Raw genomic sequence first — 25,842 nt, 5'->3', positions numbered from 1 at the left:
AAAAAAGTTTTGTATTGAGAACCATATTCAATACGAAGTATATGATATGTTATGTTATGATATATTTAACATTAAAAAACATTGATTATTTAAAAGGAAATTAAAATCATTATTTTTCATCAATTTGAAAAATAACATAAAATTTTTCAAACTTCAAAATTTAAGTTGTTAAATCGTCTTATGATCATTACATAATGGAAACAAATAGTATAATAAAAACACTAATTATTTATGTAAGTTAACTATTATTTTATTGGATAGAAAAGAACAATAAATAAATGGATAAGATAGTAAGAATTTTTTTTTTTTGAATGGAATAAAATAGTAAGATTTGTTGGCACTACTAGAAAACAAGTCATTTCCGACGGACACTAAAATCCGTCGGAAAGTACAAAATTCCGACCGATTTTATTTTCGTCGAAAATCCGTCTGAAATTTCCGACGGAATTGTAATCTGTCGGAAAATTCTTTACTTCCGACCAAAAATCCGTCGGAAGTGTTATATTTTCCGACGGAATTTTCCGTCGGAAATTTCCGACGGATTTAATTTCCGTCGTAAATTTCCTATGGAATTTAATACCTTTCCGACGGAATTTAAGTTTAAAAAAAACAAAAAAAAAACAAAATCCCCCAAACCCTAATATTTTCGGCACCCCTCCCCCCCTCATTTATTTTTGACTTCTCTCTCTCTCCTCTCACCCCGCCTCTCTTCTTCTTCTCTCTCCTCTCCTCTCTTCCTCACGTCTCTTTCTTTTCCTCTTCTTTCCTCACTTCTTTTCTTTCCTCACTTCTCTTTCTTTGATCTCCTCTTCTTTCCTCACTTCTTTTCTTTTCTTTCCTCACTTCTTTTCTTTTCTTTCCTCACAAATTTCCTCTCTCCTCTCTAATTTTCTCTATTTCTTTCATATTAATGGTTTATATGGTCAAATTCGACCATGAAATCTCTAGATCTAGAGGTTTCATGGCCGAATTTAGCCGTATTAAACCAAATTCGAGGAGAAATTAACATCCTAGTTCGTATTAAGGTATGTATTGTTTTTTTTTATTATTTTTTGGTTGTTTTTTTTTTTTAATTTTTTTGGTTGTACCGGTGGTTTTCGGCTATTATGGTTGTATTTTTTTTGTTTTTTTTTTGTTAATTTTTGGGTGGTTGCTGCAGATCTGGGTTAGTTAGGGTTAAGTGGGGTGGGTTTGGGTGGTGGGTGGTGGGTTTGGTAAAGTGGGGTGGGTTCGGGTGGTGGGTTAAGTCGTGGCATAATATTTTTTTTTTTATTTCTGGGTTTGGGTGGTGGGTGGTGGTGGGTTAAGTCGTGGTAAGGGTAATGGTTTGTGGTGGTTAGAGGCGGTCATACGCCGTGCCGGTGGTGGCACGACTTTTTTTTTTAATTTCGTAAAATAATTTTCCGACGGAAATTCCGTCGTAACTTTCCAACGGAAGTGAATCCGTCGGAATTTGCGACGGATTTTTCCGGCACCTGAAAACCTCTTTTCGAGGGAAAAATCCGTCGGAAAAGTGTTTTCGACGGAATTTCCGACGAAAATAGTGGTTTTTCCTACAACCCCGTTTCCGACAACCATTTCCAACGGAATTCCGTCGGAAACACCATTTCCGACGGATTTCAGGGTGTTTTTGACGAAAAGTTCCGTCGGAAATGGTCTGTTTTCTAGTAGTGTGGTCTCGAGTTCAAGTCTTGCTATAAGCATTTTTTAGTTGTCAACCCAATCATTTTATCTAAGTTAACTATAATTTTGGTAGATAAAAAAGTAAAATAAATAAATGGCTAAAATGATAAGACATGTAGCTTAAGAATCGTTGGTCTTGAGTTTGAGTCTTGTTATAAGCATTTTTTAAATGTCAAACACTCAAACCTAATACATGTCATGTTTATAGTGACCTGTATTGTTGGCATGTTATGTTTATAAACGCTTTATTATAAGAGGGGAAAGACTTAAGATATGAAGAACTTATTACTGACAGATGAGGCACGATTTGATCAATCATTATAGCAATTTATCACATTTGTAAATTGTTAAGGAGTGGTCTCTTTCTAGCTTTATTTGAAGCATTCCCACACCAAATCAAAACCAAGCCAATCTTATGGTTGTATAATAACAAGACATGATTTTTCTTCTTTTTTGGGTAGGTAGTCAGTAGACAATTAGCTGTGTATGTTTTCCATTTTCCATTTGTATTACTAACTAGAAACCCAGACAATAATTTATGTTACGTCTGTATATTTGTGTACTGTGTCATGTCTAAGGTCGTAAAAGAGCCAATTACTTTTGAATCTCATATATCCTCCCAATTAATTGATCAGCCAAAGGCCATCAAAGGCATAGTTTATTTTACTACTATAGTATTTTGATGACATTGGGTAGAAGTGAAAAAAAAAAAAAAAAAAAAAAAAAAAGCTAATCCTCACCTATTGTCATTAGTGTCTCTCCTATTCTTTTTATATTTTACGATTTCTTTATAAGTTTATTTTATATTAACAATCAAATAATACGAGTATACTTTAATCTTTCTAAGTCTCTAATGTCACATAAGAGAATTTTTTTTTTATTCAAATACTTACTTCAGTTACTTGTACAGTTGTACCATATACTCCGTATGTATATACTCTATATACAACAATACAAAATTTACAACCCTAGCTTTTCAGTCTCTTTCAATCTTAGTTCTTGTGCAAATAATGTTTGCCAATAATACTACCTTCGTTACCTATTATTTGCAGCGATCTGACATAAAGTAGAGAAAAAAATGTCTAATCGTTGCAAATAATATATAACGGAGGTAGTATTAAACACTAGGACAGTAGGGCTACCAATATACTCATATACTAGCATGATCTATACCGTGTGACCCAATTCATATGCTAGCATGTTGTTAATTAATTTTCCAAAAGCCATGTCAATGTCACACTTCTTTTCTTGCATCAATCACTGCAATCACAATCTTACATAAACAATGCATTCATTGTGCAACTTAACAACAGCGCAAATAAGGGCTCCAAATTATTCCTTCGGCTTTTTTATGTCGAATTTCGTGAAAAATAAATATTTTAAATCTATTATTTTTCTAGTAGTAGAGCTGTTAAAAGTTGACCCGACCCGAAATAGCGACTCAAATCCGATTATTAACCGAGAATGAACCGACTTGAAAATGACCTAACATGATTATAACCCGCAAATTATTGACTTGAATCGAACCCGACTTGAGCCCGATAATGACCCGACTTGAAAATGACCCAACCTGATCATAGCCGCAAATTATATTATTGACTTGAACCAAACCCGACTCAAACCCGAGAATGACCCGATCCGATTCTAACCCACAAAATATTGACTTAAACCGGATCCGACTCGAACTTGGGAATTACCTTAACCCGTTAAAACCTGAATTAAACCCGACCTATTGTTCACCCGACCCAAATGTAACCTGGCCTTTTATTAACCCAACCTAAACACGATAAAAAGTATGACCCGACGTGACCCGACTCAAGCATGACCAAACCCAAACCCGATCCGCATAGGTTATGGAATTAATCCGAATTGACCCGATCCGAGTTAACCCGACCCACTCTTACCGACCCAAACCCGACCCGTTTACCCGAAATGACAGCTCTACCCGAAACCTCCAAAAATTCTCAAAAAGCGTGGATATTAGCCTATATTTTGGAATTTCTAGACTTTTTTCGCCCGGAAATAATATATGTCGATATGTTTACCATGGTCCTTAACATCCTTCGGGAGTCCAATTGGCTAGGTGGAACCATCCAATTTGTCTTTAAACGACCAATTTACCAGTTTACAACTTGCACCAATTTTATTAACTCAAGCCTACCACGAACATTTATGACAACATATAATGATCCTATATGGTTCCAAACAGCATTATATGACCCCGAGATATATCCCCTAAAATATCAATGCTTTTCGACACCAGGCCCTGAAACATTCGAAATTTCACAAAAAAAAAAGCATGGATATAAGCCTTCAAGTTTGGAATTTTTTGACTTTTTTCGTCCGGAAATAAAAACTGCCGATATGGTTACCATGGTCCCAAATACCCACCGAGAGTCCAATTAGGTGGGTGAAACCATCCAATTTGCCTTTAAACGGCCAATTTATCGGTTTACAACTTGCACGGATTTCATTAACTCAAGCCTACCACGAACATTTATGACAACATACATATAATGATCATATATGGTTCCAAACGACATTATATGACCCAGAGATGTATCCCCTAGAATTTCAAAACTTTTCGACACTGAGCCTCGAAACCTCTAAATTTTCTCAAAAAAAGTGGATATTAAGCCTTCAATTTTGAAATTTTTGACTTTTTTCGCCGAGAACTAAAAATTACCGAAATATTTACCATGGTCCCTAATAACCTCCGGGAGGCCCATTGGGTGGGTGGAACTATCCAATTTGCCTTTAAACGACCAATTTACCGGTTTACAACTTGCACCGATTTCATTAACTCAAGCCTACCACGAACATTTATGACTACATATAATGATCATATATAGTTCCAAACGGCATTATATGACTCTGAGATATATCCCCTAAAATATCAAGATTTTTCTACACTAGGCCCCAAAATCTACGAAAATTTTCAAAAAAACGTGAATATTAACCTTCAATTTTGGAATTTTTTGACTTTTTTTTCGCTTGGAAATAAAAATTACCAAAATATTTACTATGGTCCCTAATACCCTTCGGGAGTCCATTTGGGTGGATGGAACTATCCAATTTGCCTTTAAACGACCAATTTACTGGTTTACAACTTGCACTGATTTCATTAATTCACGCCTACCACGAACATTTATGACAACAAATAATGGTCATATATGGTACCAAACGGCATTATATGAGCCCGAGATGTATCCCATAGAATTTCAAGACTTTTCGACACGGGGCCTCGAAACCTCCCAAATTTCTCAAAAAACGTGGATATTAGTCTTTAATTTTGGAAGTTTTTGACTTTTTTTCGCCCGGAAATAAAAATTGCTGAAATGTTACCATGGTTCCTAATACCTTTCGTGAGTCCAATTGGCTGGGTGGAATCATCCTATTTGCTTTTAAACGACCAATTTACCCGTTTACAACTTGCACTGATTTCATAAATTAAATACAAGACTACCACGAACATTTATGACAACAAATAATGATCATATATGGTTCCAAACGACATTATATGGCCCCGAGATGTATCCCCTAGAATTTCAAGACTTTTCGACACCGGGCCCCGAAACCTCCAAAACTTCTCAAAAAGCGTGGATATTAGTCTTCAATTTTGGAATTTTTTGACTTTTTTTAGCCCGAAAATAAAAATTGCCGAAATGTTTACCATGGTCCCTAATACCCTCCGGCAGTCCAATTAGGTTGGTGGAACCATCCAATTTGTCTTTCAACGGCCAATTTACCGGTTTACAACTTGCACGGATTTCGTCAACTCACGCATGCTACGAACATGTATGACAACATAAAATGATCATATATGGTTCCAAATGGCATTAAATGACCCCGAGATGTATCCCCTAAAATATCAAGATTTTTCTACACTGGGCCCCGAAATCTCCAAAAAAATTTAAATAACGTGGATATTAGCCTTCAATTTTGGAATTTTTTTCTTCTGAAAATAAAAATTGCCGAAATGTTAACCATGTTCCTTAATACACTTCGGTAGTCCATTTGGGTGGGTGGAACTATCCAATTTGTCTTTAAATGACCAATTTACCGGTTTACAACTTGCACCGATTTCATTAATTCAAGCCTACCACGAACATTTATGACAACAAATAATGATCATATATGGTACCAAACGGCATTATATGAGCCCGAGATGTATCCCATAGAATTTAAAGACTTTTCGACACGGGGCCTCGAAACCTCCCAAATTTCTCAAAAAACGTGGATATTAGTCTTCAATTTTGGAAGTTTTTAACTTTTTTTTGCCTGGAAATAAAAATTGCCAAAATGTTTACCTTGGTTCCTAATAACCTTCGGGAGTCCAATTGGGTGGGTGGAACCATCCTATTTGCCTTTAAACGACAAATTTATTGGTTTACAACTTGCATCGATTTCATAAACACAAGCCAACCACGAACATTTATGACAACAAATAATGATCATATATGGTTCCAAACGGCATTATATGACCCCGAGATGTATCCCCTAGAATTTCAAGACTTTTCAACACCGGGCCCCGAAACCTCAAAAATATCTCAAAAAGCGTGGATATTAACCTTCAATTTTGGAAATTTTTTGACTTTTTTTTCGCTCGGAAATAAAAATTAACGAAGTGTTTACCATGGTCCCTAATATCCTCCGGGAGTCCATTTAAATGGGTGGAACCATCCAACTTTCCTTTAAACGACCAATTTACCGATTTACAACTTGCACCGATTTCATTAATTCAAGCCTACCACGAACATTTATGACAACAAGTAATGATCATATATGGTTCCAAACTACATTATATAAGCCTGAGATGTATCCCCTAGAATTTTTTGACTTTTCGACACCGGGCCCCGAATCTATCTAAAATTTCTCAAAAAGCGTGGATATAAGCCAATTTTGAAAATTTTGACTTTTTTTTGCTCGGAAATATAAATTGCCGAAATGTTTACCATGATCCTTAATACTTTCCAGGAGTCCCATTGGGTGGGTGGAATTATCCAATTTCCACTTAAACGGCCAATTTAACGGTTTACAACATGCACCGATTTCATTAACTCAAGCCTACCACGAATATTTATGACAACAAATAATGATCATATATGGTTCCAAACGGCATTATATGACCCCGAGAGCTATCCCCCAGAATCTCAAGACTTTTCGTCACCGGACCCCGAAACCTCCAAAATTTCTCAAAAAGCGTGGGTATTAGTCTTCAATTGTGGAATTTTTTAGACTTTTTTCGCCCGAAAATAAAAATTGCCGAAATTTTTACCATGGTCCAATCCAATTAGGATGGTGGAACCATCCAATTTGCCTTTAAACGGCTAATTTACCGGTGTACAATTAACTTGCACGAATTTCGTCAACTCAAGCATGCTACGAACATTTATGACAACATATAATGATCATATATGGTTCCAAACGGGATTATATGACCCCGATATGTATCCCCTAAAATATCAAGGCTTTTCTACACAGGGCCCCGAAACCTCCAAAATTTTTCAAAAAACGTGGATATTACCCTTCAATTTTGGAATTTTTTTGACTTTTTTTCGCATGGAAATAAAAATTGCCGAAATGTTTACCATGGTCCTTAATTCCTTCTTTGTGTCCATTTGGGTGGGTGAAACCATCCAATTTGCGTTTAAACGACCAATTTATTGGTTTACAACTTGCACCGATTTCATTAATTCAAGCTAATTATTTCCTTAAATGCAATTTAGACCACCTTATTATTGTTGATCAAAGAATTTTGTCTAGGGAGCAAGTCGGTCCAGGCCAGCAAAAGAAAGGAGCATCATCCTTAAATTTAAGAGTTAAATATAGTATATATTTGTTGTATGGTCAAAGGAGTTAATCATCTTCCTAAATTATAAAATATAGTTCTCTAGTATATTGTCATCTATTTATAGTCAAAGGAAATAATTAGCTTGATAATTATCTATTTGTAGTTAGTTGAACCCGAATATGACCTGATATGGAAATGACCCGACCTGATTGTAACCTGCAAATTATTGACTTGAACATAACCTGACTTGAATTCGAGAATGACCCGACTTGGAAATGACCCAGCATGATTATAACACGCAAATTATTGACTTGAACCGAACTTGAATTGAACCCGAGAATGATGACCCGACTTGGAAATGACCCAGCCTGATTATAACCCGCAAATTATTGACTTGAACCGAACTTGACTTGAACCCGAGAATGACCCAACTTGAAAATGACCCGTCCTGATTATAATCCGCAAACTATTGACTTGAACCGAACCCGACTCAAACCTGGGAATGACCCGACCTGATTTTAACCCGCAAATTATTGACTTGAACCGAACCCGACTCGAACTCGATAATAACCCTAACCCGTTTTAACCCGAACTATTGTTCACCCGATCTGCTATTAACCCGACCTAAACCCGACCCAAACCCGATAAGAAGTGTGACCCGACGTGACCTTACTCAAGCATAACCCAACTCAAACCCGACCCGCATAGGTTATGGAATTAATCTGAATTGACCCGACCCACTCTTACCTGATCCAAACCAGACCTGTTTACTCGAATTGATAGCTCTACCTAGTAAGGACAACTCCTACAATGTGAACCCAACTCAAGAAAAAAAAAGAAAAGAGGATTGATTCGAACTTTATTAAAATTATTATCAATACAAAGTATTAGTATTTGAAAAAAACAATTTTAATATATGAAAATCAAAAAATATAACCATTATTGTGCTCAATTACAAATTATATCCACCGTAGAACAAATTGGCTCATCTCGATATTTTTCAACAATTAACATTTTTAGGGTTTGCCACCAATTCAAGTGTTATATGCGTTGAATGAGTTGTATTAAATAAGTCTCATAGTCACCTTTTCTTCTAAGGGATCTCTTATTTTTAGACCTATTTCACGACCTACCTTTCGCCTTATAGTCATTCCCCATCATACATTGTTACATCTTTGTGGACAACTTCACCAATTTTTTTCAAACTCAACTTCGATAATTTGGTTCCTTTACTCAATGAACAACACCAAGAGTAATCATCAGAAACATTTATGAAACCCACGACATTAAGTAAGGCATGGACCTTTAACCCCAACAACCTCAAAAATATTCGCAGCAGATTCTATAACTTTTCATAAAGGGGTCAAACTAGCACTTTAACAAGCTTTATTTAAAAAAAAAAAATAAAAAAAATCAGATTTCGGCATATGATAATCTACAACCATTAATCCAATCAAAGGCATTTGGTTAGTCCTCACGATATTGAAGACACGTTCTATCTCCTCACTCACAGTATATGATAATCTACAACCATTAATCCAATCAAAGGCATTTGGTTAGTCCTCACGTTATTGAAGACACGTTCTATCTCCTCACTCACAGTTTGAAATTTGGAGAGAGTGAGGGATAGCTCAAAGTAATTAAAACTCCCTTCCCAATTCCAAGTGATCCTGGGATCGATTCTTATCACCCGCCTTTGTGACTCTCTAAACACACACACACAAAATGGAGATTTGGAGTATTCTTCATAGCTGTAGGGAGGTAAATTGCACATTACATTGGATCGTTAGCGTAGTTCATTTATTTAATAAATAAGTATGAATATTGTTTGTAATAACCCTTTTTTTTTTACTAGGTTCTTACAAAAAAAAAAAAAAAGGGAAATTCTCACCGGTAACACCCAACTTCTGTTTTTGCTCAATGGTAGAATGCAAATTTTTGATTATCATTGGTAATCACCAATTACTAATACTAATTTACTAGTAACATTAATTAAACTTTTACCTAAATCCTTAACCATGGTTACCATATTAAGTGGAAAATTGAAAGCGAAATGACTTAATTGTCCATATTAACAAGGTCGGGAAGATGCAGGCTACCATTAATCAATTTACCAGTCATATGGCAAATTTGCTTCGTATAGAAAGGGATTCAGAGTTGTAATTTATTTAAGAAGAGTTAAATGTTGTGCCTACACCTGACGAAAATTTTGATTTCTCTAAGCCAGTTGAATTTGTTCAGATGATCAAATTCTCACAAAAACTAAAATTAATCATAAAACCAGTAGTTCTTCCCCAAATTAGATCGAAACCCACCAAATTAAACTCAAAATCAGATCAAAAATTGGAAAAAACAAGTGATGATTGGGTCAACTGCACCTGAATTAATTGAACCCCAGAAAAATTGAACCCAGTAGTTCATTCCCTATGCTATCTTACTTAGTATTAAGAGAAATTGAGAAGATCTTTCAACAACAAAAAAAAAAGAGAAATTGAAAAGAAGAACAGGGAGTATGAATATAATTGGGGGTTTATGGTTCATATAAAGAGGTAACTGATTGAGGAGGGAAAGCAACATATAACTTTGGAGGGAAGTGATTTTTTAGAAGGATAGATTTGTAAATGTGTTATTAGTAAACCATGGTTAGTCAATAATTAGGTAAAAGTTTCATTAATGTTACAAGTAAATTAGTATTAGTAATTGGTGATTACCAATGATAATCCAAAATTTTGCATTCTACCATTGAGAAAAAACAGAAGTTGGGTGTTACCGGTGAGAATTTCCCAAAAAAAAAAAAAAAACTGAGTTGGGTACTTAAACAATTTCTCCAAAACCCGACCCGACCCATAATCAGCTCTAAAATTATCAATTTATCTAACCTCCAAAACTCCCAAAGGCCCAAATCAAATCATCAATAGAATATCCAAAATTACAAATCATCAATATAATATCCAAAATTACAAAATCATGCTTCCTCCAATTATTGAAGGGCAAATTTGCAATTTCATATTACCAAAAATGGCTTCCTCTCGTTCAATTCAGTGTTCATGAACCTTGCGCTGAAACCTGTGTGATTCTCTCTCCTCCACTCTCTCTCTTTCTAACTTTCTCTCTCTAAACCTGAGATTCGGTCTTCATCAATTTCACAGCAAAAAACCCTAAATTTTCTGGATTGAGTTACGAGGAGAGAGAAAAAATGCAAAGAAAAGGATCAAATCAAAGGTTATCATCATCAAGTAGCAGTAATAATACGCTGCTTCGATCTCGAATTTCATTTCTTATGCTCACCATGTTAGCCACCATTGCTTCCTTCTATGTCGCTGGAAGGTTCGTCATTTCTTTGATTTCATTTGCTTTTTGCTGTAACTTTTTTCGATTCTATTGTTTTGATTTTTGTTTGGTGATGACTGTTTTATTAATTTTTGGAATGATCGATTGTTAATGTGATTGGAAATTGAATTAGATCGTATATTCGAGAGCATGATGCGCATCGTATTACTGAATGCTGAAAATGAAAGAACATATTTGATCTTTGTTTTGCATAATTTGCAGTAGAGTAGTTGGGAAATGTAGATTTTAGGCTATTACTAGAAAAGTTACTGAAATTAGAGAATTTATTTTGTAAATGTAGTGTGATCGTCTAATTTGATTATAAGTTGAACATTTGTAATGTTTCTAAAAGTCAATTTGAAGTTTTGAACATTTGTTAAATGAACTTGCATATAATGATTTGTACACAATGAACCCGAATGATGTACACAATGAATCACTGTTACATGGGCGCATTATACTCCCTCGGATTCTAAATAATGGGTCACATTTCTAATCGTGTTTTGGTTTTTCCGGAATACTATCCAGTCTCTAACTTGAGTTTAGAAAACTTATAATCCGTGGTTTATACACACGGGTGTACAGTGCTCATTGTACACCCGGATAAATAAAAAAAAGGGCGGAAAGAACATCTTGTGTTCCATAAAAAACATACATGTATTTGACAAAGAATATGTTTGTATTTGACAAAAACATGCATTACCAAAGAACATAAAAATATAGTAGAAAGAACGAGATAGAAACTTAATAAATTTTTTTGAAAAATTACACATTATTAACAGAAAAGATTTAGAGGTGATAAAAAATCGAGTAGGGCCGGGCCATATCATAATTTCTCGTGCCCAAACCCGTAGAAAAGTAGCGGGTTTTCGGGCTTTTTTTGAACCCGGTTCGAGTTTTAACTAAAAATGCATTTTTAGGTTTGCCCAAACCCACCCTATTTCAGACCGGATCGGGTCGGGATGCGAGTCATGCCAATGTTGATCACCTCTTAAAAAATCCTTACCAAAGATATCATTTCCCCCAAAAATAGTTTTCTATCTCTCCAAAAAAAAAATCAACATCCCATAATAATTTAGTTTTTTTACTCTAACATTATTTTCAATTAAAAATAATTTAACATTTCAATATCAAATTTCAAAATAACATATGTTAAAAGAACATAATTTATATTGTAAAGTACATATAGTTAATACCTAAATAACACACTAATCAAACTCAAAGAATATACGATAATAAAAGTAATTTAAATATGACATATGATAATAAAAATAGAATTTGGGCGTCACTACGACCTTAAAGAACATACACGCCAAATTCAAAGAACATACTTTGTATTATTAAAACCAAAAAAACATATATGTTTATCAATATATATTGAATAACATAAGTTATAATGTAAAGAACATATACTTTTACTCAAAGAACACACTGATCACACTCAAAGAACATATTAAAGGTATGTTCTTCGTCAAACATAGGTATGTTCTTTATCAAACGGGTGTATTATCTAATTTTCAAAAACTTAAAGCTTGTCTGAATTACCTTAACGATTATCTTAAAAAAAAGAGCACCTTGTGATATGGTAAGGTTGGAGTGTGGTCTATTATATAGGGGTGAAGGGAGCATAGTATGCTTCAGGGGTAAAAAGGGAACTCTTTTCAAGTTCCACAGTTTGTACAGGGGTGTATATGAAGTGTAACACCATCTTCGTGTAATCGGCTTAACTAATGAATATGTTTTATAAATTTAGCACTTTTGCTGAGTGGTCACTTTCCTTGAAAGGGATTTTATCAAAAAAAATTCTTTCAACAAATATAGGCTTTAAAGTTGTGGTGTGAAAAAGAAAACTCTTTTTGATTGGAGAGAAGTTGAATTCTTCTGAAGGTTGAAAATAAGTCATTTTCTCTTTGGGAGATGACAAGTTTTTGTATTCATAATCCTTCTTAAATGCTGAATGAATGCGTCCAAAGTCCCCAAACAAATTGTAGAATGTAGGCTATGTCCAGGTCAGCTCATCTAAGCAAATATCTGCTTGTTTAAGAAACAATCAGATTATGTCACACTCAAATCTTTTATTTGTGTTTACTTATTGGCTTATCGCTGCATACATTTAATTTTTAAAAATTATGAAAATGTCATGTTTGGAATGTACACATTAATCTAAAGACATTTCAGCTGGTAATATTCTATCTTAAGGATTATTGTACAAATAAAGTCAAAGTTTAGTGAAATTTGGAAATTAGATCAGATGAGAATAATTCGATATAGATCAGGTGAATTGAACATGGCCGTAGTTGTAATACTTGGCCAAAGTAAGATTCTAATAACTATGTTGATGTATCTGTAAGATAAAGGCTAAGAGAAGATGTCGCTAATAGTAAGGAGAGTATGTCACTCTTCCAATCGGATGAGACATTAGTAGTTAATTCTTTGATTTTGTGGTTTTAGTTTTTGATATAGACCAGGTGAATTGAACATGGCCGTAGTTGTAATACTTGACCAAAGTAAGATTCTAATAATTAAGTTGATGTATCTGTAAGATAAAGGCTAAGAGAAGATGTCGCTAATAGAAATTAGGAGAGTATGTCACTCTTCCAATCGGATGAGACATTAGTAGTTAACTCTTTGATTTTGTGGTTTTAGTTATTGATATTAACTTTTAAAGTTTTTATGGTTTGATCCACGTTGAGTAACTGTTTTTGTGACAGGTTGTGGCAGGATGCACAGAATAGGGTTTATATCATTAATGAGCTTGACAAAATAACAGGTCAAGTAAGTTTAATACTCTGTACAATTTATTTACTTTTTGAAGAACAATTTATATACCTCGTATTTATGTGCTTAGGCTATATATCATGCAGGAGAGTGAGTATTGGTGCAAATTTGTGCACAAATGAACTATCCTAGCCAGTAACAGGATCCATATGTGCTGGTGGTTAGTAGTAATAGTAAATGTAGTCTTATTGCCAATTAGCTACTTGTAGTGTAATTGATTTCCATAGTACTTTCTTCTGCATCATCTCTATATCTGAAATTAAGGTATTGCAGTACCTGATGGTTCTTCCTGCTCTGATCTCCCGTGTAAATGGAATTATCGTCTGTCTCTCATTTGTGCAAGATATATAATTGGATGAATGTGCTTCTTTTGACAGGGGCGAAGTGCCATTTCAGTTGATGATTCACTGAAAGTCATAGCCTGCAGGTAATTTATATTTATCTTGGCCTTACAACATTTAACTTTATCTTATTGTGAATAAAATTTCGTTTTCAAGTTTCAAAATTAAAAGGTCTGGTTGTCAGGGAACATCAGAAGAAACTCTCAGCTCTTCAGATGGAATTGGCTGCTGCTAAAGAAGAAGGTTTTGTTCCAAAACATTATGGGATTGACAAGGATAAACCTAAGAAAAGGCCACTGGTTTTAATAGGGATATTGACAAGTTTTGGCCGCAAAAATAAGAGAGATGCGGTTCGTAAGGCATGGATGGGAACAGGTAAAAGTGGAGTTTCCGTCTTTTCTTGCTTCTTCATTTGAAGAGGTGATTTATTTGGTACCTCAGCTTTCATGTAAGATATTATGTGAACATTAGTTGTTAACATAATAGGAATATTTCAAGTGGAATGTTATATTAAGGTCCTGAGATTGGGGTTATGATTTTAACTATTAGAGTGATTGGTATCGGAACTAAAGCCAATGATGGGTGCATAATAAAATAGTATATGAATTAATCTACTAGGAGAGGCTTAGTGCTTGATATAAAATTCACCTCAAAATGATTGCCTGCTTGCTATCTTCTGTTGAAATCATGGTCCACTTATATCTTTAATCTTACAACATATGTTTAATATATTGGCCTTGATTTTATTTCAGTATGCTATTAGCTTCACTACTTTGATAAATTGAATATTTCTTCCTTTGGGATGTCGTAATTTCTTTCTTGACTTTTTTCTTGGCTGATTAATGCAATGTTGTATAGGTGCTGCTTTGAAGAAGATGGAGAATGAGAATGGAATTGTTGCTCGGTTTGTCATTGGAAGAAGGTGTTCACTTGTTCAATCTTTTTCTTATGTGATTTGTCAATGATTGGTAAAGAACTGATTTGATTGTTTTTTTTTATTATTTTTTTTTATTTTTATGTTTGCAGTGAAAATCGTGGAGATAGTCTAGACTTGGAGATTGACATTGAGAACAGGCAGAACAATGATTTCATTATCCTTGTATGTATCTGACATTTAGATACTTAATTAAATTCCTTTCCCATTCCCTTATGTATGATTACTCTTATGTTTAGCTTTCTGGTGTTGCACTATTGTTACTTTTTTTTTTTTTATACCTCATTATTAGATTATCACAAAATATTGAGTGGATTATCAGGGAAGAGGGGGGTGGGAGGGCGGAACCAAATGATAAAATTCATAATGGCAGTAATGAGAATGTTGCTGTCATAATGACCATGGTCCATCTTTATAGCAAGCATATCTAGAAGAATAAAATTGAACCACTTATAAGGTGTATGTAATATGTTACTTGTCTAATTGATTCAGATGTTCTGAAAAGAATTATGTCCTGTAGTAAACATTATTTGCTCTATTTCTTGTTAGTGCCATGCTTGGTATAAGAAAATTGAAATTGGGGGAAACAGAATTGATTAGGGACTAGATTAAGGGGTAGTAAATATGTGGAGATGGTGGTTATTTAAAGTTAGCACTGGGTGAGTGGGTGGAGGAACCTATTACCCCTATCTGGCAGTAAATTAATATTCTAAGATGTGGCAGGGGAACCTATCATGCCTGTTTGGGGTGATCTATCATCCTTTTCAACCATTTTAAATAGCATGGCCTAAGTAGCACATAACTTGTATATATGTGAACAACCTTATTACCTTTCTTGGATATTATTGATTTGGATTTTACACTTCATGTTTACAGAATGACCATGTGGAGACTTCTGCACAGCTACCAAAAAAGACAATGTATTTTTTCGCTTATGCTTCCAATTGGGAAGCAGAGTTTTACGCAAAGGTCAATGATGACGTGTATGTTAATGTTGGTAAGTGTATATGACCCTACCATCCCCACCCCCTTTCCCTCCCAAAATGTGTGAAAATGTGCCTGTTGAAGCTGTCTCTGTTTTTATTTGACAGTGCCAATTTTTTACTTACTGAATTGCACATTAGTAGCCATGGTTCTGTTTATAACTTGGACCTTAGCTTTGTTCTTCATTGATCAAGCATTTCCGATCCCATAATTCAGTTTTGGAAGGTCAAGGACTGGTTATACTCATGATCAAAGATGCCTGAAGGTTATAACTTGACTTGATTTTCTCGAGACAAATGTAAAGGGAGTCCCTCGAGATCATTTTGTTATTTGTATAGAGTTTTAGAGCCCAAATTTATTCTTTCGTATTTTAGTTTACTCTTTTATCTTGGTGAAATTGAAAATACACGTTCAGATTTTTTTCTTCGCTTTTGGTCATTTAGTTGGTAAATTATAAATAACTTTTCACAAATGAGTTTTCCTTCTTAGTAGTTTTGTTGACCTTGTTGAATGACTTGCATGTTAAATCATGTATATTTTGAAAGCATGATAAATGATTTTTTTTTTTTTAATAAATAAATAAGTAAACCACCATCCTATGTTGTTTAGGTCCTTGGTTCTATTACTCCCATATTTCACCTAAACTTCCCCTGAATCAGATTTTCTAATCAGTATTTGTAACTTCCTTCTTTACAGATGCTCTTGGAAATACTCTTGCAGCTCATGTGGATAAGCCTCGTGTTTATATGGGATGTATGAAGTCTGGTGAAGTCTTTTCTGGACCGTGAGTAAATCCAAAAGCATAGTATGATGAAAGCTGAACTATTTGAATATAACTTAATATTAAGATTTTATAAATGCTTGCTCTTCCAGGAATCAAAAATGGTATGAGCCAGAGTGGTGGAAATTTGGTGATGGAAAATCGTAAGTACAGAAAATAGCTGAATTTCTTAGCTTGATAACTGGTTTGCAATTTAAGGAGAGAGGGGAACTTTATTACTTCTTATTCTTAAATATTCAGTTTAGCAGCCATTTCACTTCATTTACTGTGAAGCCTTGCTATATTTTTGCCTCTCCTCATGCTTGTCATCTTATGTCCAAACAGGTACTTTCGTCATGCTTCTGGTGAAATTTTTGTCATATCACATGCGCTTGCAAAGTTTGTCTCGATAAATAGGTGAGTCTGTTCTGTGTTTCTATTAGAGCTGTCAAAAGTTGACCCGACCCGAAATACCAACTCAAACACGATTATTAACCGACCCATTTGAATTCGAAAAAATGGTGACCCAAACCTGACCTGACCCGACTTGAAACCAACCCTAGACCCGAGTTGACCCGAGTATGTGAGACCCGAACCCGAACATGAATTGACCTGGAGATGACCCGACCCGAATGTAACTCTTAAATTATTGACTTGAACCGAACCCGACTTAAACAGAACCCGAAATTGAACCAAACCCGTTTTAACCCGTTAAAACCCGAATTTAAGCCGACTTGTTACTAACCTGACCTGAATTCAACCCGACCCGTTCCTAACCCGACCCGAATTTAACCCAACCTGCAACAAACCCGACCCAAAATCAACCTGACTTGTTATTGACCTGACCCAAATTCAAGCCGACTTGTTATTGACCCAACCCGAATTTTACTAGACCTATTACTAACCCGACCCAAAAATTCAACCCGATTTGTTACTAACCCGACTCGAAATCAACACGACTTGTTATTGACTCGACCTAAATTCAACCCAAATTGTTCCTAACCCGATTTCAAATCACCTTAAATGCAATTTAGACCACCTTATCATTGTTGATCAAAGCATTTTGTCTAGGGAGACTTAGTCTGTCCAAGCCAGCAAAAGAAAGGAGCATCATCCTCAAATTTAAGAGTTAAATATAGTATATATTTGTTGTATGGTCAAAGTGATAATTATCTTCCTAAATTATAGACTATAGTTCCCCAGTATATTGCCATATATATTATAGTCAAACGAAATAATTAGCTTGATAAAAATGATTGATAAAAATGATAATTATCTATTTATAGTTAGTTGAACCCGAATATGACCTGACTTTAAAATGACCCGACCGGATTATAACCTGCAAATAATTGACTTGAACATAACCCGACTTAAATCCGAGAATGACACAACTTGAAAATGACCTAACCTGATTATATCCCGCAAATTATTGACTTGAACCGAACCCGACTTGAACCAAAGAATGACCCGACTTGAAAATGACCCAACCTGATTATAACCCGCAAATTATTGACTTGAACCGAACCCGACTCAAACCCGAGACTGATCCGACCTGATTCTAACCCGCAAATTATTGCCTTAAACCGAACCCGACTCGAATCCAAGAATTACCCTAACCCATGAAAACCCGAATTAAACCCGACCTATTGTTCACTCGACTTAAATGTAACCCAACCCAAACCTGATAAAAGTATGACTAGACGTGACCCAACTCAAACATGACCAAACCCAAACCCTACCCGCATAGGTTACGGTATTAATCCGAATTCACCCGACACGAGTTGGCCCGACCACTTTGACCGACTGAAACCCGACCTGTTTACTCGAATTGACAGCTCTACCCGAAACCTCCAAAATTTCCCAAAAAGCGTGGATATTAGCCTTCAATTTTGGAATTTTTTGACTTTTTTACCCGGAAATAAAAATTGCCAAAATGTTTACCATGGTCCCTAATACCCTCCAAAACCATCCAATTTGCCTTTAAACGACCAATTTATCGGTTTACAACTTGCACCGATATCATTAACTCAAGCCTACTACGAACATTTATGACAATATATAATGATCATTTATGGTTCCAAACGACATTATATGACCTCGAGATGTATTTCCTAAAATATCAATGCTTTTCGACACAGGACCTTAAAACATTCGAAAATTCACAAAAAACATGGATATTAGCCTTTAAATTTGGAATTTTTTTTTACTTTTTTCGCCCGGATATAAAAATTGTTGAAATGTTTACCATGGTCCCTAATACCTTTTGGGAGTATAATTGGGTGGGTGAAACCGTTCAATTTGCCTTTAAACGACCAATTTATCGGTTTACAACTTACGCCGATTTCATTAACTAAAGCCTATCACGAACATTTATGACAACATATAATGATCATATATGGTCCCAAACGGCATTATATGATCCCAAGAAGTATCCCCTAAAATCTCAATGTGTTTCGTCATCGAGCCCGTAAACATTCGAAATTTCTCAAAAAGCGTGGATATTAGCCTTAAATTTTGGAATTTTTGACATATTTTAGTCCGGAAATAAAAATTTCCGAAAAGTTTGACTAGTCCCTAATACCCTCCGGGCGTCGAATTAGGTGGGAGGAACTATCCAAGTTGCCTTTAAATGGTCAATTTATCGGTTTACAACTTGCACCAATTTCATTAACTCAAGTCTACCACGAAAATTTATGACAACAAATAATGATCATATATGATTCCAAACGACAATATATGACCCCAAGATGTATCCCCTAGAATTTCAAAACTTTTCGACACCTGCACAATTTCTCAAAAAGCGTGGATTAGCCTTCACTTTTGAAACTTTTGACTTTTTTATCGCCTAGAAAAAAAAATTACCGAAATGTTAACCATGGTCCCTAATAACGTCCGGGAATCCGATTGGGTGGGTGGAACTATCCAATTTGCCTTTAAACGACCAATTTACTGGTTTACAACTTGCACCGAATTCATTAACTCAAGCCTACCACGAACATTTATGACAACAAATAATGATCGTATATGGTTTCAAACGGTATCATATGACACCGAGATGTATCCCCTAGAATTTCAAAACTTTTCGACACCGTGCCCCGAAACGTCTAAAATTTCTAAAAAATCGTGGATATTAGTCTTTAATTTTGGAATTTTTTGACTTTTTTTCTACCGAAAATAAAAATTGCCGAAATATTTACCATGGTCCCTAATATCCTTCGGGAGTCGAATTCGGTCAATGGAACCATCCAATTTTCCTTTAAACAACTAATTTACCGGTTTACAACTTGCACCGATTTCATTAACTCAAGCCTACCGCGAAAATTTATGACAATATATAATGATTATATATGATTCCAAACGGCATTATATGACCTCGAGATGTATCCTTTAAAATTTAGAAGCTTTTTGAAACAGGGCCTCGAAACCTTGGAAATTTCTCAAAAAGCGTGGATATTAGCCTTCAATTTTGGAATTTTTCTAATTTTTGGCCTGGAAATAAAAATTGCCGAAATGTTTACCATGCTCTCTTATACCATCTGGAAGTCCAATTATGTGGGTGGAACCATCCAATTTGCCTTTAAACGGCCAATTTACCGATTTACAACTTGCACTGATTTCTTAACTCAATCCTATCACAAACATTTATGACAACATATAATGATCATATATGGTTCAAACGGAATTATATGACCCCGATATGTATCCCCTAGAATTTCAAGACTTTTCGACTCCGGGCCCCGAAACCTCCAAAATTTCTCAAAAATCGTGGATATTAACCTTCAATTTTGGAATTTTTTGACTTTTTTTTCACCCGGAAATAAAAATTGCCAAAATGTTTACCATGATCTCTAATACTGTCCGGGAGTCCCATTGGATGGGTGTATCCATCCAATTTGCCTTTAAACAGGCAATTTACCGGTTTACAAATTGCACTCAAGCCTACCACGAACATCTATGACCACATATAATAATCATAAATGGTTTCAAACAGCATTTTATGACCCCGAGATGTATCTGCTAAAATTTAAAGGCTTTCGACACCAGGCCTTGAAACCTCCAAAATTTCTCAAAAAGCGTGGATCTTAGGATTCGTTTGGCATCGCTGTGGTTTTCTGTTTTTTGGTTTTTTGTTTTTTAAAAGTATATTATATATGTCACATAATAAATCAAAAATTATTTAGAGTTATTAAAATCATGATAATTTTGTAAACTGACAACAAAAAAGTGGAAACACCTTTTTCTTGTTTCCTGTTTTTGGTTTTTAGTTTTCAAAAAAACAGAAAACTGAAAACAAAAAATGATGCCAAACAAGCCCTTAAACTTCAGTTTTGGAATTTTTTGACTTTTTTTCGCTTGTAAATAAAAATTGCTGAAATGTTTACCATGGTCCCTAATATCCATCCTCCGAGTGTGCAATTGGGTGGGAGGAACCAATCAATTTGCCTTTAAACGGCCAATTTACCGGTTTACAACTTGCACCAATTTTATTAACTCAAGTCTACCACGAACATCTATAACAACATATAATAATCATATATGGTTCCAAACGGCATTATATGACCCCCAAATGTATTCCTTAAAATATCAAGACTTTTTTATACTGGGCTTTGAAACCTCTAAAATTTTTCAAAAAACATGGATCTTCAATTTTGGAATTTTTTGACTTTTTTTCGTCCGGAAATAAAAATTGCTGAAATATTTACCATGATATCTAATACCCTCCGGTAGTCCGGGTGGATGGAACCATCCAATTTACCTTTAAACAGCCAATTTACCGGTTTATAACTTGCACCGATTTCATTAACTCAAGCCTACCACAGACATTTATGACAAAAATAATGATCATATATGGTTCCAAACGACACTATATGACCCCGAGATATATTCCCTATAATCTCAAGGTTTTTCGATACCGGGCCGTAAAACCTCCAAAATTTCTCAAAAAGCATAGATATTAGCCTTTATTTTTGAAATTTTTAGACTTTTTTCGCCTGAAAATAATAGTTGCCGATATGTTTACCATGGTATTTTATACCTTTTGGAAGTCCAATTGGGTGGGTGGAACCATCCGATTGCCTTTAAACGACCTATTTACCGGTTTAAAAACTTGCACCGATTTCATTAAATCAAACCTACCACGAACATTTATGACAACAAATAATGATCAAATATTGTTCCAAACGGCATTATATATCTCATATAATTTCAAGACTTTTCGTTACCGGCCCCGAATATTCCAAAATTTCTCAAAAAGCGTGGATATTAGTCTTCAATTTAGGAAATTTTGACTTTTTTTCGCCCGAAAATAAAAATTGCCGAAATGTTTACCATGATCCCTAATATTGTCCGGGAGTCCCATTGGGTGGGTAGAACCATCCAATTTGCCTTTAAACGACCAATTTACAGGTTTACTACTTGCACCGATTTCATTAACTCAAGTCTACCATGAACATTTATGACAATATATAATGATAATATATGGTTCCAAACGGTATTATATGACACTGAGATGTATCCTTTAAAATCTCAATGCTTTTCGACACCGGGCCCCTAAACATTCAAAATTTCTCTAAAATCGTGGATATTAGCCCTCAATTTTGGAATTTTTTGACTTTTTTTCACCTGAAAATAAAAATTGCCGAAATGTTTACCATGGTCTCTAATAACCTCCGGGAGTCCTATTGGGTGGGTGGAACCATCCAATTTACCTTTAAATGACCAATTTACGGTTTATAACTTGCACCGATTTCATTAATTCAAACCTACCACGAATATTTATGACAACAAATAATGATCATATTTGGTTCCAAACGGCATTATATGACCCCGAGATGTATCCCATAGAATTTCAAGACTTTTTGACGCCGGACCCAGAAACCTCCAAAATTTTTCAAAAGACGTGGATATTAGCTTTCAATTTTAGAATTTTTTGACTTTTTTTTCGTCCGGAAATAAAAATTGCCGAAATGTTTACCATGGTCTCTAATAACCTCCGGGTGTCCAATTGGGTGGGCGGAACCATCCAATATGCCTTTAAACGACCAATTTACCGATTTATAACTTGCACTGATTTTATTAATTCAAGCCTACCACGAATATTTATGACAACAAAGAATGATCATATTTGGTTTCAAACGGCATTATATGACCCCAAGATATATCCCCTAAAATTTCAAGACTTTTCGACACCGGCCCAGAAACCTCTAAAATTTCTCAAAAAAGTGAATATTAGCTTTTAATTTTGGAATTTTGTTGACTTTTTTTGCCCGGAAATAAAAATTGCCGAAATGTTTACCATGGTCCCTAATAACCTCCGGGAGTCCAATTGGGTGTGTGGAACCATCCAATTTGCTTTAAACGGCCAATTTACCGATTTACATGTTGTATAGATTTATCTGTTAACGACGGCCAATTTAATTAACTCGCACCGAACTCGACTTGAACTGAAATTGACCCAAACACGTTTTAGCTCGTCAAAACCCGAATTTAACCCGAATTGTTACTAACCTTACCTGAATTCAATCCGACCCGTTTCTAACCCGACCCGAATTCAACCCAACCAGCTACAAACCCGACGTGAAACCAACCCGACTTGTTATTGACCTAACCCAAATTCAACCTGACTTGTTATTGACCCGACCCGAATTTTACCAGACCTATTACTTTCCCGACCCAAAAACTCAAGTTACTAACCCGACTCGAAATTAACACGACTTGTTATTGATCCGACCTAAAATTCAACCCAAATTGTTCCTGACCCAATTTCTAATCACCTTAAATGCAATTTAGACCACCTTATTATTGTTGATCAAAACATTTTGTCTAGGGAGACCAAGTCGGTTCAGGCCACCAAAAGAAAGGAGCATCATCCTCAAATTTAAGAATTAAATATAGTATATATTTGTTTTATGGTCAAAGGAGTTAATTATCTTTATAGACTATAGTTCCCTAGTATATTGTCATATATATAATAGTCAAAGGAAATAATTAGCTTGATAAAAATGATAATTATCTATTTGTAGTTAGTTGAACCCGAATATGACCTGACTTGGAAATGACCCGTCCTGATTGTAACCTACAAATTATTGACTTGAACATAACCCAATTTGTATCCGAGAATGACCTGACTTGGATATGACCCAACCTGATTATAACCCGCAAATTATTGACTTGATCCCAAGAATTACTCGACTTGAAAATGACCTGACTTGATTTTAATCCGCAAATTATTGACTTGAACCGAACCCGACTCAAACCCGAGAATGACCGATCCTATTCTAACCTGCAAATTATTGACTTGAACCGAACCCGACCCGAACCCGAGAATTACCCTAACCCGTTTTAACCCATGTAAACCCGAATTAAACCCGACCTATTGTTCACCCGATTCGAATGTAACCCTACCTATTATTAACTCGACCTAAATCCGACCCAAATCCGATAAGAAGTATGACCCGACATGACCCGACTCAAGCATGACCCAACCCTAACCCATCCCGCATAGGTTATGGAATTAATTTGAATTGACCCGACCTGAGTTGACCTTACCCACTCTTACCCGACCCGTTTACCCGAATTGACAGCTCTAGTTTCTACTTTCTTCATTGGTTGACATCAGGCCGGGAGGCTGAATTTTAGTTTCAGATCTACTGGGGACCCAATCTAAAAATCTTAATTGTCATTCCTTGTTACAATTGTAAATATGTGTGTAGTGCATACCATTTATCAGTCTACTTCATTGCCTTGGCAGATCTAAGCTCCGCACTTATGCACATGATGATGTCAGTGTTGGTTCCTGGTTTATTGGGCTCGATATCAAACACATTGACGAAAAAAAGTTTTGCTGTTCGTCGTGGGCTTCAGGTCCCTCTCTCATTTCTCTCTCGTACACAACATGCAGACTACTTATATATGAGTATACATATTGACATTTATGCTTGCATATTAGTTTGATACCTAAGTCTTGGAATACCATTTACGACCTTGTATCTATATTACAATCAGTAAAATCCTGCAATACCAGCAATTATACAGTTTCGTGTAATTGTACCCTTGGAAAGCTGTCAACAATATTACATTCTTAAGTATATTAATGCTATCCTGATTTGATACTTGAGTCTTGGCATAACATTTATAACCTAGTATGTTTATTACCCTCTCAATTAAACTAAATGTAATTGTACCCTAGGAAAGCTGTCAACAAAATCAGAATCCTCATTTTTCTACCAATGTTATCCTGAAAATAATAGGTTTTGCATAAGCGGCCTCTATACTTTATTAACTTGTCAGGTATAAGGTCATCTGCACTCAAAGGCTCAAACCACATCTTGACCTTTGGACCTTTCATTTAGTTGTGGAACTCCCTGTAGATGTTGTCATATATTTTTTTTCATCACGAAGCAACCAGAATACTGAGAGTTTTAGATCAGATTTCATTGTCATTTTCACTTTCACTTTCACTTTCACTTTTTAACAAGATGTTTGGTGCATACTTCCACTTCAAAGCCTCTCCAATATTACTGAACAAAGTTTCTCTGTATCAGGAGCTATTTGTGCAGGAGTTCGTTGAAGACTTCTAATTTTTTTTTACTGGTTGGAACCTCATGAAAACGGCTACTGATTTCTTCTGCATGAGCAAATCGTTTTTCTGTGTTCAAGAGCCATGCATGAATCCTGGGCCATACACAATACACCAAATCTCTTACTTTGCCTTCTGTACACTGTACTAGATACAGTCCTAGTAGATAGCTACAGATGAGTAGGAATAGGGAATGATAGCTAACCACAGCTCGCCTATACATACATCTTTTATACTGCAGAACTGACATTTTTAAGCATCTACTCTTCTCTCAGGAGTCAGTACAGTTATTCTAAAGAACAATCAGTTACCCGTGCTATAGTATTGTATTAGATGCGAGATCCTCTTTAAAAACTGAGTTCCATGTATATATTTCATTGTTCTTGTGATGTTTACTAAATGCAAACTAATTTCTGGAATTACTGGATAGTTCAATGATACGATAAAATCTTCCCTAATTGCCCTTGTTTAACCTCTCTCCCTTAACATCGCCTCCTATTATCATTTGATTCATTTAAATATTAAGGATGGGTAGATGATTGAGGTCAAAAAGCCAGGAAAGTGCAGACATAGATACAAAAATATGCAAGATCCATTATGAAATACCAAATGAGTTCTTGGATCACTTCAGTAGTTTAGTATGAAGGACAACTAGCTATA

The 25,842-nt window shown here is 35.3% G+C and overlaps 1 protein-coding gene across 1 annotated transcript; it reads left to right on the top strand.

Annotated features, from left to right (window-relative positions):
• Nucleotides 1-10,443: 10,443 nt before the first annotated feature.
• LOC110729521 (hydroxyproline O-galactosyltransferase HPGT1-like) lies at nucleotides 10,444-25,604 on the top strand. Its single transcript, XM_021909255.1, has 12 exons — nucleotides 10,444-10,804; nucleotides 13,519-13,582; nucleotides 13,963-14,012; nucleotides 14,111-14,301; nucleotides 14,785-14,848; nucleotides 14,953-15,025; nucleotides 15,737-15,857; nucleotides 16,541-16,628; nucleotides 16,718-16,768; nucleotides 16,950-17,021; nucleotides 24,355-24,467; nucleotides 25,148-25,604. The coding sequence occupies exons 1-12, from the start codon at nucleotides 10,674-10,676 to the stop codon at nucleotides 25,171-25,173; spliced, it is 1,044 nt and encodes a 347-aa protein (XP_021764947.1). The 5' UTR covers nucleotides 10,444-10,673; the 3' UTR covers nucleotides 25,174-25,604.
• Nucleotides 25,605-25,842: the final 238 nt, after the last annotated feature.

Source organism: Chenopodium quinoa, unplaced genomic scaffold, assembly GCF_001683475.1.
Source record: "Chenopodium quinoa cultivar QQ74 unplaced genomic scaffold, ASM168347v1, whole genome shotgun sequence".
Lineage (NCBI taxonomy): Eukaryota > Viridiplantae > Streptophyta > Magnoliopsida > Caryophyllales > Amaranthaceae > Chenopodium > Chenopodium quinoa.
This window is presented reverse-complemented; position numbering and strand designations above follow the sequence as displayed.